This window comes from Xyrauchen texanus, chromosome 34 (assembly GCF_025860055.1).
Source record: "Xyrauchen texanus isolate HMW12.3.18 chromosome 34, RBS_HiC_50CHRs, whole genome shotgun sequence".
NCBI lineage: Eukaryota > Metazoa > Chordata > Actinopteri > Cypriniformes > Catostomidae > Xyrauchen > Xyrauchen texanus.
Window position 1 is genome coordinate 3,493,911 of NC_068309.1, and position 16,758 is coordinate 3,510,668.

At 38.4% G+C, this 16,758-nt stretch overlaps 1 protein-coding gene across 2 annotated transcripts in view; it reads right to left on the reverse strand.

Moving 5' to 3' along the window:
• The window catches only part of LOC127627459 (ceramide transfer protein-like), a 45,750-nt gene that overhangs the window by 3,163 nt on the left and 25,829 nt on the right, over positions 1–16,758 (reverse strand). Inside the window, exons 4-17 of one of the 2 annotated variants that reach the window (XM_052103843.1) lie at positions 15,569–15,676; positions 15,040–15,178; positions 14,465–14,548; positions 12,814–12,971; positions 12,052–12,144; positions 11,869–11,955; positions 8,959–9,045; positions 8,700–8,780; positions 5,345–5,440; positions 4,691–4,823; positions 4,166–4,236; positions 2,617–2,745; positions 2,137–2,266; positions 1,668–1,802 (exon numbers count right to left, since the gene is read on the reverse strand). In XM_052103843.1, the coding sequence (XP_051959803.1) occupies positions 1,675–1,802; positions 2,137–2,266; positions 2,617–2,745; positions 4,166–4,236; positions 4,691–4,823; positions 5,345–5,440; positions 8,700–8,780; positions 8,959–9,045; positions 11,869–11,955; positions 12,052–12,144; positions 12,814–12,971; positions 14,465–14,548; positions 15,040–15,178; positions 15,569–15,676 (1,524 nt within the window). In that variant the 3' untranslated portion in view covers positions 1,668–1,674. The remainder of the gene's footprint in view (positions 1–1,667; positions 1,803–2,136; positions 2,267–2,616; positions 2,746–4,165; positions 4,237–4,690; positions 4,824–5,344; positions 5,441–8,699; positions 8,781–8,958; positions 9,046–11,868; positions 11,956–12,051; positions 12,145–12,813; positions 12,972–14,464; positions 14,549–15,039; positions 15,179–15,568; positions 15,677–16,758) is intronic. The other variant, XM_052103844.1, reaches the window with a different exon arrangement.

Here is a 16,758-nt window from a genome sequence, read left to right on the forward strand (position 1 = left end):
ACAGAAATCACATTTCACTTTGTGAATCTTTTGAACTGTGGTTTTAGGGCAACAAAATGGCCTATACAGTCACATTCCTGAGATTGAGAGCTTTCATTCGATATATGACATGTCCATTTAGGTGCCATGAAAAGGACTTTTACTTTCATATAAATATGTATATCTCGTTACCACTAGGAGGCGCTAATTTTCAATGCGAATGTTTTGAGGCCGTATTTTGTTATTTTAAGTAACATAAATGCAGAAGTGATGTTACCTATGAAAAGTTCAGATTCTAAGCATTCAAATGATTCCTCATATGCCTGACGGAGACTTCAATGTTTTAAGCGTACATTTTTTTTCGCGATATATCGCCCCCCCTTTGGTGCAGGTTGGTCCAATAGAGTTTAAGGGGTTTTATGGCAATAATAATATTAATTAAATATGTAAAGTTTGTCAAGAAAAACTTTGATGTTGGCTTGACAAAGACTTGTCTGATGGTTTAAAATAGTTGTAAAAGTTTTAAGTATGGTGGTTATATAGACATAACAGCAAGACAAACAGCAAGCTAGCTTCGGCTTAATTACAAAATTCGGTATAAATATAAATAAAGAGCACGTTTTTAAATGTGTCTGTATGTTTTGCCACTAATTAAGTGATAATTTGTCAAAAAGTAATTTAAAACATTCAGCATGAAATAAAACATTGCAGGAATGAATGAAGCAGTAAATTGGCGTCTCTCTCCCTCTCGCTCACTTGCACTCTCGCTCTCTCTTGCCCGCTCACTCACTTGCGCGCACTCTCTCTCTCTCTCGCTCGCTCTCTCGCTCACTTGCGCTCTGTCTCTCTCTCGCTCGCCCATTTGCTTTCTGTCTCTCTCTTCCTCTCTCACCCGCGCTCTGTCACTCTCTCTCTCGCGCTCTGTCTGTCTCTCTCTCTCTCTCTCTCTCTCTCCTACTCTCTCTCTCTCACCCGCTCCCTCACTTGCGCTCTCTCACTCTCTCTCTCTCTCTCTCTCTCTCCTGCACGTACTTCCGCATCCAGCTCGTACGTCTTCCCCGCGGTGGATTATGGGCAGTTAACCGTCGTCAAGTGTACATTAAATGTACAATCGAAATTAGAGTGCATTGTGGGTAAGAACACGTGAACAAAAGTAGTGAACTAGTGGCTCATGGTCTTTTCTTTATTATTGCAATACTTTGTTATATTATACTTGCAATAAAAATAGCCCTGTGGTTCTGCAATTCATTTGTCTATAGTAAAATATTGCATGTAATGAGTCTTTTAATGGGATATTTTACTACAAGCTCAGTGCAAACCAATATTCAAACCTCACTGCTATTTCTAATGCCATGAGATTATAACAGGCACAGTGATATACATATTAAATAATGTACATTAAAACAAAACACCGTGAGAAGACTTTCAAATAGAGACCGTTTGCAGTACAAAATGTATGAATGGCAACTATTTATAAGTATATCATTTCAGGGTGCGTATCAGGAGCACACATAATGCAAACCGCTGAAAGTTAAACTAATGAGCTATATTACTTGGAAGAATTGTTTGTTCCGAAATAATATTTCTTTAGTAGTGTCGTTGCTGCCATTTTATGAGAGGGAAGTCCATTAGTAACCAATGATACCATAATTTCACATATAATTTGTGTTAAATAGATTATAGTGTACCTGCTGCTCAGAAGAGGATGGGCTTTCCGGCAGTTTTCTCCTGGACGTAGGAAGTGAAGCGCTTGAGGAATTTAGGATATTCTCTCTTAGCGACAGCTCTCAGGACAGATGCAGGAGCCCAGCCACCAGGATTCACTGCAACCCACAACAAACATTAGTCAACGTTCATTCAACATTTACAAAAGTGACCTAAGCTACGGCCCTACTCAAGCTGCATGGTTGCTTATTTTAAATAACTTGGTAGAAGGGCTCTGGCGCTGTGGCATGCGTGTCAGCATAATGACTCCAGGTAGACACATTATAAAGTTTTCGCCCTTCACACCAGTGTTTATGCGGTATTAACGGTCAATGCGTTAATCATGATTAAGAATCTGAATGCGTTAATTCAGACAGCTCCGTTTAAAACAAAATATTTGCATATTATTCTATTTATCTTTTAACATATTTGTATATAAAGAGTGGTTCTAACCGTTGGCAACATATGTGATTTTGCACAAGAGGTTGTCTCTGCTGATGTCTTTGTCTCCCTCTGGTGGACTGACCAGCGTCTGACAGATCATCGCAATGTTGATTTTAGCACGAACACACCTGTTGTTTGGCTACATGAAGACAAAATCAACAATCAATAATAAACAATGGCACTGTAATGACTCAAACTGAGACCTCTATTTTTTTCCCCAATATATATGTTTTTTTTTTTTTTTAAGTCTTATGACCTTGAGACCATGGCTTTAAAAATACTAAAATTATATGACAATTAAGTTGAGATTTTATCATTTATTTTTCATTACTCATGGAATGAAGCCATTGAATATAAAAAATAAATAAATAAATAAATAAATAAATAAAAAATATATATATATATAATAAATCGCCACCAAGATCTTTAACAAACCCTTAAATAACACATTGAACTTGACACTGTGGTTTCTATGGAGATCAAACTCACCTGGGCATTTTCATGGTCGACAGAAAAGTTGCAGACAATCCATGTGTCAGGATCATTTTCATTATAGGCTATAATCTTACGAATGGCAGACAAATATAAGACATCTCTCTGAGACGCTGGCCACACCCTCTGCAAGGCAGAAAACACAGAACAAAATCGTTCACATAAAGGTGTACAAGAGGAGTTCAGTAAACAAAAATCAACACCACACGGATACATACAAAAAACTGCATCTGCTAAGCGTGCAGAGAATGTTTCAACCTTTTCAAATGTTACCACAAAGTAATCGGGACACAATAAAAGTGACATTACTTTAATCCTTCAAGTTCTGAAGGTGTTTTTAAAGATGTCCAGTTTTAGTGGCATACCCAAAATTAAAGGCTTATGACTCGACAAAAAAACCCCAAAAAACAAGGAGGGTCAAGTGTTAAGTTTTATTTACAATGATACCAAAGTTGCAGCTTTAAGCATTTACATGTCTCCAGTGAACATGGTATAAATCCGAATTAGAATGATATTGAACCTACACCCCTGATTATAACCGAAAATATTTATGTTTATACAGCAACACAATCAAAAAATAATTTATCATAGTGTCCAAAAGCATCTCCAAACAAATAAACATTATAATTGTACATAAGCACTAATTACACATGCAAACACAACAATGACTAAAGGTTTCATAGCATGCAGACATGATTTTAGTCATGAGATTTCACAGAATGAGTTTCATTCTGTGCCATTTGTGTCATCACTGAGTCTGTGTCATGTATTTGGCGCCATCTCCTGGTGGCCATATGTAATATTGTGCTTCATGTGGATTATCTAATGAGCTATACATCTGATTACCGTGTGTGTGGACTCGTTTGAAAGATAATCGCCTCATCTAAGTAATGGTATGTGATGTTTTATGTTCCGTTTATTTTTTTAAGTTATAAGCGAAAACATGGCATTTAAGCAACAACTGTTCACATGAAACATAAAACGTCAATGACATGTACTTGTCTATTACTCGCTATATTATTGTCAGATAGCCTGGTTGTATTCTACCCTTTGACAGCTTTCAAACAACATATGACATATGGCTATTTGATGAGATTGATGTTTTTATTGATGAATGTTTTATTTTTATAAATGATCAAAACAGAACACTTCTGATTTGTCTGCAAATTTCAAAGTGCATGGTCATAATGCCTACATGCATTGGAAAGAACAGCTTTTAAGCCTACTGTGTTGGCCATGACTAGTTATTTTGACAATTCTTTATTTTTCTCGTGGGCCCACCCAGGCTTGATATATACCATACATTGTCATTTTTATTTACAGATACTTTGATATAGATACATGCATCTCAAGTGTATCACAAATAACATTAGTGTTTTAAAGATAGTTTGGCTAGTCTTTAAGATGTTTGGCAACACGTGTTGTGGGCGCCAAAAGACGATTTGTTTGGGTGAGACAAACCTCAATGGATTCCACCACAAAAATTACCAACAGAAAAAGATACGCCCTACTAAAAGTCACTGTATAATTTTCATGCTGTTCTCACCTTGTGAGTCTGGTAGATGATGATGGCATTATCGGACAACGTTTCCACAGTGTTGAAGTTTTCAACAGTAGCTGGAGACAGACAAAAATTAGACCTGGTTAAATTGACATCAGGGAAAAACCCCTAAAGCACAGACGCAAGTCAAAAAGACTAGAAGCAACACAATTACATCTATTAAACATCACTATTGGCTGAGATTGTGACCATTAGGAGGTGCAGCTAAATTTTTAATAAGACATTAAAGTGAATTACTTGATATTACTGTTCGTACATTACATGTCCTGATGAGTCATAGTATTTAAGTATGTGAGAGCATGGTAAGAGTATATGGTGCTTACACAGCCCAAGTTGTGCGCAGTCATCAAACTGCACCAATATTACATAAAAGATAATATATAGTCTCAGGGCCTTATTGAATTATATGAAGGTGTGTGCTATCATCGGATCAGCCCAGGGCACCACTTAAGGGTGATGTCTACAATACAGGGAACTCTGGGAGAGGCGAGCGTGAGTGTGTGTACTCACTCTCCCAGTCATTACGGACGTCCGTGTCCCAGAAGTAGTGACAGACTTCATGACCCGTGACCCCTTTGACTGAGTGTGTGGCCTTCAGAGGGTCCAGCACGATTCCGTTCTCCTCCACCTCTCTCCTGTACACCTGAGACACCCAGAACAATAAACACACATGAGGTCTGTGCCATTTAATGTACTATAAAATGGTTTAGTGTAGAAGTACAAGTAGTGCGAGTACTGTTTACAGATTATTTTTAGATAAACCGTCAGACAGACAGACAGACAGACAGACAGACAGATAGATAGATAGATAGATAGATAGATACTTAAAGCAGATCAAAAGGCTTTTGTGGGTTTGTTTACATTATAATTTTTGACAGTTGGAGTTTCAATTAATGAACATTCCGTTGGCCCATTTGAACATTCCGTCAATGTAAGTCTATGGGATGTTTCAGATTTTTGATCATGTTCTGTGCAAAAACTGCACATAAATATGCAACAGGACATAGTGTACTAAGAGAACCCAGATGATGAACTTGTTCAATAAACAACATGCAGAACGTGCAGACTTCTCAACACTAAAATGTTTAGTCAAGAGTTTTAGAACTCAGTAACAGACTGGTCAGCTTTGATGGTAGAATTATATAATTTCAGCAGTGAACTCACCTTCATCTCTCCCTCTTCCACCACAAGCTGCCAGTTAGCATCTCCACCGACATCCTGCAAGGAGTAGGTCATGTGACTCTTAACCATCTCCTCCACCTGTCCACAACAAAACAAAAAGGTCAAAGGTCATATCCTCATTTAAAATGACACGATCCTCATAAACCGATTAGCCATAACATTCAAATCACCTGCCTAATATTGTGTAGGTCCCCCTCGTGCCGACAAAACACCGCCATCCCGCATCTCAGAATAGGATTCTGAGATTATATTCTTCTCAGCACAATTGTACAGAGCGGTTATCCGAGTTACCGTAGACTTTGTCAGTTTGTATAGCACCAACAATCATGCCATGCTCCAAATCACTGAGATACATTTATTTTCTCTATTCTGATGGTTGATGTGAACATTAACTGAAGCTCCTGACCCATATCTGCCTGATTTTATGCACTTCAGTGCTGCTACATGATTGGCTTATTAGATAAATCACATGGCATGGTTGTTGATGCCAGACGGGCTGGTTTGAGTTTTTCTGGGATTTTCACACACAACAGTCTCTAGAATTTACTCAGAATGGTGCCAAAAACATCCCGTGAGGGGCAGTTCTGTGGATGGAAAGTCTTGTTGATGAGAGAGGTCAAGAGAGAATGGTCAGACTGGTCTATGGTAACTCGGATAACCGCTCTGTACAATTGTGCTGAGAAGAATATAATCTCTGAATGCTATTCTGGTTGGCGGTGTTTTGGCACAATATTAGGCAGGTGGTTTTAATGTTTTGGCTGATCTGTGTATATATATATATATATATATATATAGCTGCTCTGAACTCCATGAAGACACTGAACATGCCACAGATTGTTGTGAGATGAAAACTGTACTACAAGCAGTCATTATATCTCTTCAAACTACAGCTAAAGGGAAACTACATGATGCTGACATGCTGTTAATACGGTCTACATTAGTCCAGTATAAAGCATCATGCCAACTTGCCAATAATTTGTCTATCCTATTGATTGATTGTTATGCGTCTGTTTTAAAATCATATTTCAAAAGATATCCAAACATGCTGTCCAAGTAGGCCTCTCACTAGGTTTTTAGAATTAAAAGTTATAGTTCACCCCAAAAGGTAATATGATCATTTACTCGCTCATGTAATCTCGGGTCCCAAACCTATATGTGGTTATTTATTTTTTTACAATGGATCACTCTCTCACACACACTCTCTCTCTCTCACGCACTCTCTCTCTCACACACACACACACACATGCACTCTCTCTCACGCACGCGCACGCACGCCACACGCACGCACGCACACGCACGCACGCACGCACGCACGCACGCACACGCACACAAATGCTTTTTAAAATATTTGATGACAACTCAACCAGTCTGCCAAGCTCCAAAACAATAGCTTAAGTTTTAGTCTGTTCCTCACACACAGCTATATTAGGGCTTCAGGGTAGGGTTGCACCAGCTGTGCATAAGGTCTCACTTTAGTTTTGGTGTAAAGTTCAAATTAAGGGCCAAGTATCTACTAGTTAGTTTGTAACCAGTTCAGTGCTTAATTTGGTTGCACCACCTGATCTTAATGCAGAACTTAGCTAGATGTCCGTAAGCTCTCGGTGTAGTTGCATAATATGACGAGTACCTTTATTGATCCAACAAGCAGCGTTTCAATTTGTAAACAGAACTGTTGAATAGCCTTGCGTTTTTTTTGTCTAACGTAACTGTCAGCGGTAATAAATAACATTTTAATTAGGGATGCACTGATGTATCGGATGCCGATATTTATCAGCCAATTAATGGCCAAATTAAAACCATCATAAGCATGAAAATGGCGATATGAAAATCCAATTAGCATTTTCAACAATTAATAATGGCAATTCAGCACTGTTTTAATAGGGTGTAGCTTACTTAAAAGTATCCCAGCTAACACGTACACGTTAATCATGCTTTATTGTTGTTATTTTATCCATATTGTTCTGTACATTCACAGAGAGGACAGTGCAGCTTTGGTATTGATTGATTGTTCTCAGTTTGTGGCGTTGAGCCTGACTGAGTTCGACATCTGTTCGATTGCTTTACACGATGTTATTGGGCTGAAATTAAGTGACACCCATCACTTTTTTCCAGCTTTGTCTTTACACGTAAACATATGATTTTGGGAGTTGCGGCGTTTATAGCAACAATGACCGTCTGGCGCGAGAAGAGCCCTTCTGAAAGGCCTTCTAGGTTAGCATAGAATAGCATAACGTGGAGGTCCCATAGACATTTTATGAGCGGTACATTGCCGACGGGATAAGAGGCCATTCTTTTTGAATGGATGTCGATAGAGAAGATGCTCCATGATGTTGAATGAACTACTTTTTTGAGGAAACAGTTCATAACTTAATGGATTGACCACCTGTCCGCTTATCTTAAACATGATTTATACTAAATAATCTGTTTGGTGTAAACTATGAGTTTCATATGATAAAACTGCGATTTATTTAAAGAAGTCACGGAAGACTTTATGACATGTAAGTGTCAGATTACAGCTCACCCCATTCAATTGTATGGTATCTGTAAACAGTGACTTAATCGTAACCCGCTAGTTGAACGTTACTAGCCGCTATGCTCTCTTCTATGATAGAACTGCGATGGTTGTTATCTCTCAATAGAAGATCTCTGGCACGAGTCTGATCATAGCACTCTTTTTTTCCCTCCCTCAAACACAAATGTGCGGAGCGAGAGAAGGCGGATGGAATTAAAACTTAAGCATTACTTTCAAACAATTTCTTTCTTAATGCAAAAATGTTTTTTTACATAATGTCCTTGATAATGTAAACTAGTGTAAATGTTGGCATCTTTATTTATGTCTAATGGATTGGAAGTCTGTCATCTAAAACACAACCTCATTGATGTCATATAATCAGTTTGCATTTTTATTACAACTTTTACTCCTGGTCGGAGGCTTCCGACTAAAAATATAGTTTACGTGTAGGTTACGTTTCACTGAAGTTTAATGATGCAACGCTCAAATGTTGTAGCTTAGTGCCCATTAACGTCACAACTAGGCTAAATTGCAACTTAAGCTTGGGTGGTGCAACCAGCCCCATAAGACTTGGAATATAGCATATAAGTCATATTAAATACTTTTTAATTAATAATAAAAAAATACATAGTTCCACAGGGGGTAAAAAAAATTATATTATACTGTATGAGTAAGTAAATGTTGACAGATTTTAATTTTTGGGTGAACTATCCCTTTAATCTTATATTCAAAATAACATTGATACCTCTATTTTGCATAAGACTAATGCTTAGGAGCATGCCATAATAAGCTTGTAATGGATGAGGGTGCTGGGGACACCGTTACCTCAGCACTGAATCTGTGCTCATGGAGGAAGGGAGTGAAGACAACAGCAGAAGATGAGGGAGAGCAGGGAGGAGAGGGGGGCTACAGAGAGGAGGAGGAGGAGAGAGAGAGAAATGCTGCTTCATCAAGGGTTCAGATTTTGAGAAATGTCACAAGATAAAGAAGACACAGAAGGACAGAGAGCATGATGGGGACACAGGAACAGATCAGTAGATGATCATGATGAGCTACTAAAAACATCATGGAGGAATTTACTCACTTTCTCCGCGAATCGGTGAGAGCCCACCGTGGAGTAAACGTCTCCTAAAGGCACTGAGTTGCTCCTCTGTATCCTGCTCTTATCACACTAAGACCACACACAGACACATGCAATTGTGTGAGATTTAACATTCTTTCAATTCCAGATTTGCTCATTACGCAATAAGGTACAAGAGGTTGCGCTAAATTGTGAATCCACCCAGTTAGGCACGAGTGACAAAGGAGTGACTACATTCTCAGTACTACACATTCTCAAGTTCCTCATTGCTTTTGTATACACACATTTTTATTAAAACACTATTTTAGTATGCAAATTCAAGACGTTCTAGGGCCAATCCCTGACATGTAAACTAAGGTTCATAGTTGCTCTCTTTGGGTGCTGTGCAGTGATTTACTAAGTAGCTAGTTTGTATCTGTTGCTATTAATTTGTATTTTAACATGCCTTCATGGCTTTTGACAAATCAGCATCAAGGACATAAACTTTTAAGCATACGCAACACATTAAACTTGCGCAATGTAGCGCAATTCAAAGTGAAACCAAATATTTTGAAATATTTTGAAATAAAGTAGTGCAAGTGATATTATTCATCAAGATTAAACCCCCAGAGAGTCATGCATTGACATTTTTCTTCATTAAAGCTGTTATTAGGAAGACATCCATTATAAAAATCTATATTTTTAAGCATATATGGTTTGGGATTAATTTTGTGTAACAATGGCAGTCAATGGGGAAAACAATTCACCCACCAAAACTGTTGTTGAGATACAGTTCAGAGTGTCAGCACCCGTAATGTGTAGTTATTTATTTATTTGCCATTGTAATAGAACAGGTATTATTTAATTGCTTTAAAGGACTATTTTGAGGGTTTAATATAAGTTAAGCTCAATCAACAGCATTTGTGGCATAATGTTGGACTCATCCCACCTTATCTTAAAAAAAAAAAAAAAAAAAGAAAAACCTACAAAAATATCGATGTTACAGTGAGGCATTTACATTTTTGGAGAGTTTAAAAAGGCAGAAATGTGAAGATTACAATTTTATAAAAGCACTTACAGTAATTCTATTAAAACTTGTGTATTATTTGAGCTGTAAAGTTGTTTAAATCGTTGTTTTATGGTCGTTTTAGGGTTTATGGTCTTACATTGTCCTGAAAACGAAGTTGTAAAATTGGAAATAACTTTACACAAAAAAGGCAAATGATTTTAGCACACTAATATCATTTTAAACTGACATCATTTTCAATCGTCACATCATTTTTTTTAATGCATTTAAAAAAATTGGACTAAAGAAAATACAAATTGTTGCTTGTTTCAATCAACTGCGTCATGCCCATTATCATGATGGAGCCGCTGAACGACCTCCTTGTTTCGGGGAGAGTTTAATTTGTAGGATTGGAGCAATTTAACCTTGTTTTATTAAATACTGCGACAGCGTAGATTAAGAGTAATATCTGATACAATGCGGGCTAAAACTGCGATGCCAATAGAATGCCAGCCTCCGTATATTTGTGGGCACCCACGCTCAAAACCCGAGGCAGATTGTGAGAACCCACTTTAATGACCAGCTGTGGGTTAAACATTTCCGAATGTCAAGGGCTACAGAGCACAACAGTCTGGATCCTGAAGTAAAAAATCCCATTTATTTATCCCATAGGTGAATTTATTTTCAACGATAACTTTTAAACATTTTAGGACAGACCTACTGTGAGCTATGAGGTTGTGTATCGATGGTATTTGCTTCCATTGAAGCCATTCATCCACGTTCTCTCAACTTCATTGTTTAAAAATCATGTTTGATAGCGTAATTCATGGTAAACAACTACATTACCCATGGTACATCAGAGAAAGATCAGCCAATCAGAGAACTGCGGCCAACGGAACCCCTAAACGTGCCTCAGAGCGACCGTGTGCTCCCACGACACACTGTGAATGATGTAATCGAGTCGGTGACTCTTCACCCTTAAACTACTTAAATATTTGTACATATCGGATATTTTGCAATACAAGTAAAATAAACTGTGGGCGGGCACTGTTGCGCTGTATGTTCAAGAATCGTGTGCCAAGGTCCGTAATTTCATTGGGCCAGTCACATCCAGCTATCACATACTCATAATGCGGCTGTGGCTCAGTTGGTAGAGCAGGTCGGCCACTAATCGCAGGGTTGGTGGTTCGAATCCCGGCCCACACGACTCCACATGCTGAAGTGTCCTTGGGCAAGACACTGAACCCCAAGTTGCTCCCAATGGCACGCTAGCACCTTACATAGCATCTCTGCTGCCATTGGTGTGTGAATGCGTGTGTGAATGGGTGAATGAGACGTAGTATAAAGCGCTTTGAATAGCGTTAAGGCTTAAAAAGGCGCTATATAAGTGCAGACCATTTAAATGCGCATTTTAAATCGTGCAAAACTCTCCACACTAATTCACGTCAATCGTTTCAATCGGAAACCCATGTTGTGAGTATTTTTAAGTGTATGGGTCTGCCACATTCACTTCCATTGTAAGTAACTCAGTGTAACCCAGATTTGTGCTTTTTTTGTTTTACAGAAAAGAAAGGGCAGGTTGAAATGTATTTAGTGGTCATTATGCCACAAAGATGTCGATTAACCTTGACTTGTATTGAACCCGGAATATACCTTTAAAGCACTTACATAATATCTAATACACTGAAATTTTTATGGATTGTGACTGTTAGGCTTTGAAGTTATTGGCTCACGCAGCTTTAACTATGTCAGCAGAAAAGTTGTTTTAGAGGCAGATAAAGTTGTTACACTTTTCTTTAGAATAATGTGCACTGATAAAACGTTCCCAATGAGACCGCGATCATTTATTAAGGAAGTGTCAATGTTGATTTCATGTTGTCTGTCAACACCAAATTTACTTATTTAGATTGTCTGCAGTAACGCCGCACCTGTTCTTCTATTTTGTCTTGTCTGTCCAGAGCGGCCTCCACTGCATCAAAGAACTCATCCTCATTGATCAGACTGTTTGGACCTTCCTGATTGACACAACGAGGAAGAACATAAAGAGAAAGTGAAGTAAAATGACTAGTTACTAAACTTCTGCAGGCATCAGCATTTTAAACAGAACCCACCTCATAATCAGGTCCTCCAAAATGAGACTTCTTCGTGAGCTCAGACATGGCTGATTTATACGCTTCCTCCACCCTCCTCCTCTTCTCAACCTCCTGTAGAGAGAGAGACAGAGAGTTGAGCTGACTCAACACTCTGCTGTTGTAATGTCTTGGCATGAGCAGATATCTTCTCAGTGTGATGTGGGCAGAGCGAGAGAGAGTATCAGTGCAGAATTGTCCTGAAGCGCTTCATTGTTCGGACAGAAGAGGAGCGACTGTTCTAATTCTCATTCTGATCGGTATTTGTCGGTATTGTGTTGAATGGTGCTGACTGCAACACATTAGCAGATAGATTCAACTCCATCTCTGTAATGCACACTAGACACTTTCACACAGTAAACCCATTAAATCACTGGATTCACTTTTCTGTTTAAGGTATCACACCAATAATGTTTTGTCCACATTGCTACTCTTTATATATAAAAACTAAAATGACATTTCTAATGAAGCACTACAGAAATGTGCAAACTGTTATGTCAGAGCATTCTTGCTTTGTACAAGTCGATTAGTTCTCACATCATTTTTAAAAATATATTTCTCCTTAAGTCTGTGGGTGTTGTTTTGTTTGGCGCTATGAGAAATACATTTTATTTTCACAGTCGGCACCGAGAACATGGTTTTGCTCGGTCAGAGACACAAAAACAAGAGCAATCTGCCTCTGGTAAAATCACAGCTCTGAATTCAGCAGCTCTAGAATGATGTCTAGAGGCCCGTGTGTCGTACCTTATCCAGTCTCTTCTGCCAGCTGTCTTCTCTCTTCATCATCAGGTCAATACAGTGAGAGAGAGTGGCCAAGATTCCTGCAGTGGTCGCCTTGAACGTGATGGCCTCTCCTTTAAAATCCACCCCGTTAATACCTTTGTGACTCAGACACTGGAACACTGGAAGAGAAAGAGAAGAGATCCAAACTCTTAAAGAGATGTAAATGACAAGGCCATTGTTTGGTCAGTCAGAATAACACCATGTATAATTCAGCAACGTATCTTCCATGGTAATCTGAGTTTCGAACACAAGAAATCTGGTTGGTTGCTAAGGTTATATTTCTGTTGTGTTGTGCACGGATGCACCACCCATAGCTCTGTTGTTACTGCATCTTACATTCAGTTATCATGAACATTGTAAACACAAGGCACAGTTTATGCCTTGCAAACGGATACATGTGGTTACATAAAATTTTGCTCTTGTAAATTCTTCTAATTCAAACTTGTCATGGTAAAGTCATCTAGCTAGGTAACAGAGCTTTTTTTAAACTGCAAGAGTGACTTGTGCGTTTACGAATATAACATGGGGTTAATATTATTGCTGTATAATTTTCAGCTACTTTTGCAACTTTTGTTGCTTTTAAGAAACTATAATGAACAAGGGCAGTGCTAAGCTACACTAGCATTTTCTTCATGGTTCGGTTGGCTTTCACAAGGTTAAAACTGAAAAATGTCCGTCAAGGTTATTTCTTTCCGTCATTAGTTGCTTTGCATTATTTCTGCAGAATGACAGAATCACTTTGGATTTTAAATCAGCACTTGTGATGATATGCAGCTGATCAAAAATAAAAGTTCAGATCAGCTTGTCATCTTGTCAGTTCTTCTCAGTGTCAGAATGATGTGATGTTTCAGTGCTTGAAGCCATTAACGCAGCAGGGAGTCCCGATGGTCAAGTGATTAACATCTCCCGCTGAGAGGTGCTAAATGGCGCCCTGCATCCCTCTACCTGGCCGGTGATTATGTTAATGAAGCCAACACCTGAAATCATTGGAAAAATCCGCTGGTGTAGAGCCAGCGTTAATCTCAATGGAATCACTGACGAAAACCTTTGTTGACAAAAGGCTTTTTCGATTTTGTCAACGATAATAAAGACGAAACAAAAAGGTGCATCATCGCGATAATTAAACGATTTTTTTAAAGCATACTATTTTTGAAACCATGATGATCTAAACAATATTTATTGTGAAAATAGTTTCTAAAGATTTTGTCCCATAGGTGTGGCTTTATTCCTAGCACAACAAAAAACTTGTTACACAACTGTAATTACACTTGTTAACCATTACGACAATATTAAAAGAACTATAGGTGTGCTACAGATGAAATATGTTACAAGTGATGTTTGTACAAAACAACGAAAATTCATGGTTAAAATTACCCGTGAGCAGAGTTATGTAAAACGAGAGTGAATTATGCAAAAAAAAGTAATAATATGTTTTATAGTGTGTTTTTAGGTATTTAGGATACATAAGTTGTTTTAAGGGGCATATTTCACCATTATAAGGGAATTGTGAAATATGACAATCTGATGTCATTGTGTTAAATCAAATATTTCAAATTAATTGAGCAAGAAACCTGCTTAATTTTCCCACACATAGAAATCTGATGAGACTCACGTTTCTCTTTGCTGCCGTTGTTGTTATGCAGGAATTCTCCATTGGAACGAGTTGTAGGGAAATCATCTTCATCATCTTCCACAACTGAGCAGAGAAAACACACACACATACACACACGTCAGTATGAACTCATGGCCCTGCAGTAGGTGGTGCTGAGGTCGACCCACTGGAGCACTGAACTGTTCACAGGCCCGAGAGAGATGGAGGGGAAGGACTAAGACGAACAAAAGAAGCAGTTCATCATTTGTGTGAACCAACATGCCCATGTGCTGCAACAACAGATGAAGAGAAAGTTTGTGATACTGATAAAGAAAAATGTTATATTTAAAGTTAGATGGATAGACAAATAATACAGACAGACAGACAGCACTGGAGAGGGATGTACAGAGAGGCCAACACATGTTAGCATCCCTGAATGTGGATGTTGCTGCAGTCTGAATGAAGATCAGAGTTTAAAACATGTCTGTCAGCAGAATCACTCAAACTGACTCACTATCAATATCTCAAATCTCTCCCACAATTCTAACACACCAGAACACACACTGTCTGATGGATGAGTGTGTATGTTTACTCACTTTTGTCTCTCTGAAGCTCATCTTTATTCACTGCATCAGCGCAGCCATCAAAGTACTTCTGCAGTGTGTCCACCTGTCTGCACAGGATGTCACGAAATGTCTCCATCTCTGCCAGCTTCTCGCGTAGACTGTGACCCTTCTGTGGACCACACACACACACACACACACACACACACACACACACACACACACACACACACACACACACACAGTTATTGGAGTTCAGAACCATACAAAAATAACAATATTAGAAGCTTCATACCCGACATGTGTGTACACATGTTTGTAACGTGATCAATGGAAAGGAGGAGGCGAGAACTGGCTTTTCAATATAAATAATATTTTAATGAGAAACTTAAGACAACATAAACACACACATGACGGACATGTCCGTAAATGATCTCTGTCTACCACACGATCCCCTGCAGTTGACCTTTAACCCTCACGGAGGCATAATTAGCCTAATACGGGATCGGGTGTGTAGGATCACGACCCGGCCCCGCCCTCCGCCCTACCACAATGTTCTTACCTTAAAGGAGGAAGTAGAGGTGGCAGAGTATCCGCTGGTGGCAGATGTGAGGGAGAGCATGGATCCATGTCTCCTCAAACTGGACTCGGACCCATAGCCAGACTCAGCCTAGAGGAAAAGAGAGAGGTTTATTAGGTTTATGTCTAGCTTAAGAGCTTGAGGTAAAACAGTTGCGCAAAAGTCCAATGGCTGTTCACCGGCATAAGAAATGGGTGCAGTGGGTAAAAATTAGCTCAAGACCATTCTGTTGCACTCTTGTATGGTGTCATGTTTTAACAGCATCTCTTGCAGCACTGGGCTCAAATACATGCCGTTACCGCGGTAAGGTAGAGTCGCAAATGCCACTTCACAACCAAATAGCCCTACTATTTATATTACTACCATTCATACAACTGTAATTAACGAAAAACTCTGGATCATCATGGTACTGCCATGCAAGTTAGAGGAATGTTTCCGGGTTCAGTACAAGTTAAGCTCTATTGACAGCATTTGTAGCACAGTGTTGATTGCCACAGAAATATTTTGTCTCACCTTTTATTTAAAATAACAATAATAATAATAATAAATAAAAATCACAGTTACAATAAGGCACTTAAAATGGAAGTAAACAGGGCCATAAATATCAAAACACACACACGGTTTAAAAAGTATAGCAACAGGACGTGAACATTATGCATGTAAACATGATTTTAGTGTGATAAAATCACTTACAGGGTTTACGTGTCGTGTCGTCATGGCAAAGGAGTTGTAATATTGGATATAAAATGTTACAGATAATGTTACCATGTGATTTTATTACACTATAATAATGGAACATGAATAATGTTTATAACGGCGATACTTTTAAATTGGTGTGTATTTATAACTGTACTGCAATTTTTATTTTAACATAAACCAGTCAAAAATATTTAGTGGTAAATCAACATTATGTCACAAATGCTGTGGATTGAGCTTAACTTGCATGTGAACCAGAACATTCCTTTAACATAAAACTGTCAATTGAAATGTTCTCGTTTTACTGTACATATTTTACGTCAGATATGAGAATATAAACTGGATAAATCTTTTGATTTTGCAGTTTTATGCACTTTAATTTAAAACGGTTAAATAAATAATAAAAACATATTTACATTGATATGTAGGACACAAGCTAAATAAATACTGTCTCTTTAAGACTAGCGGCAGAAGCC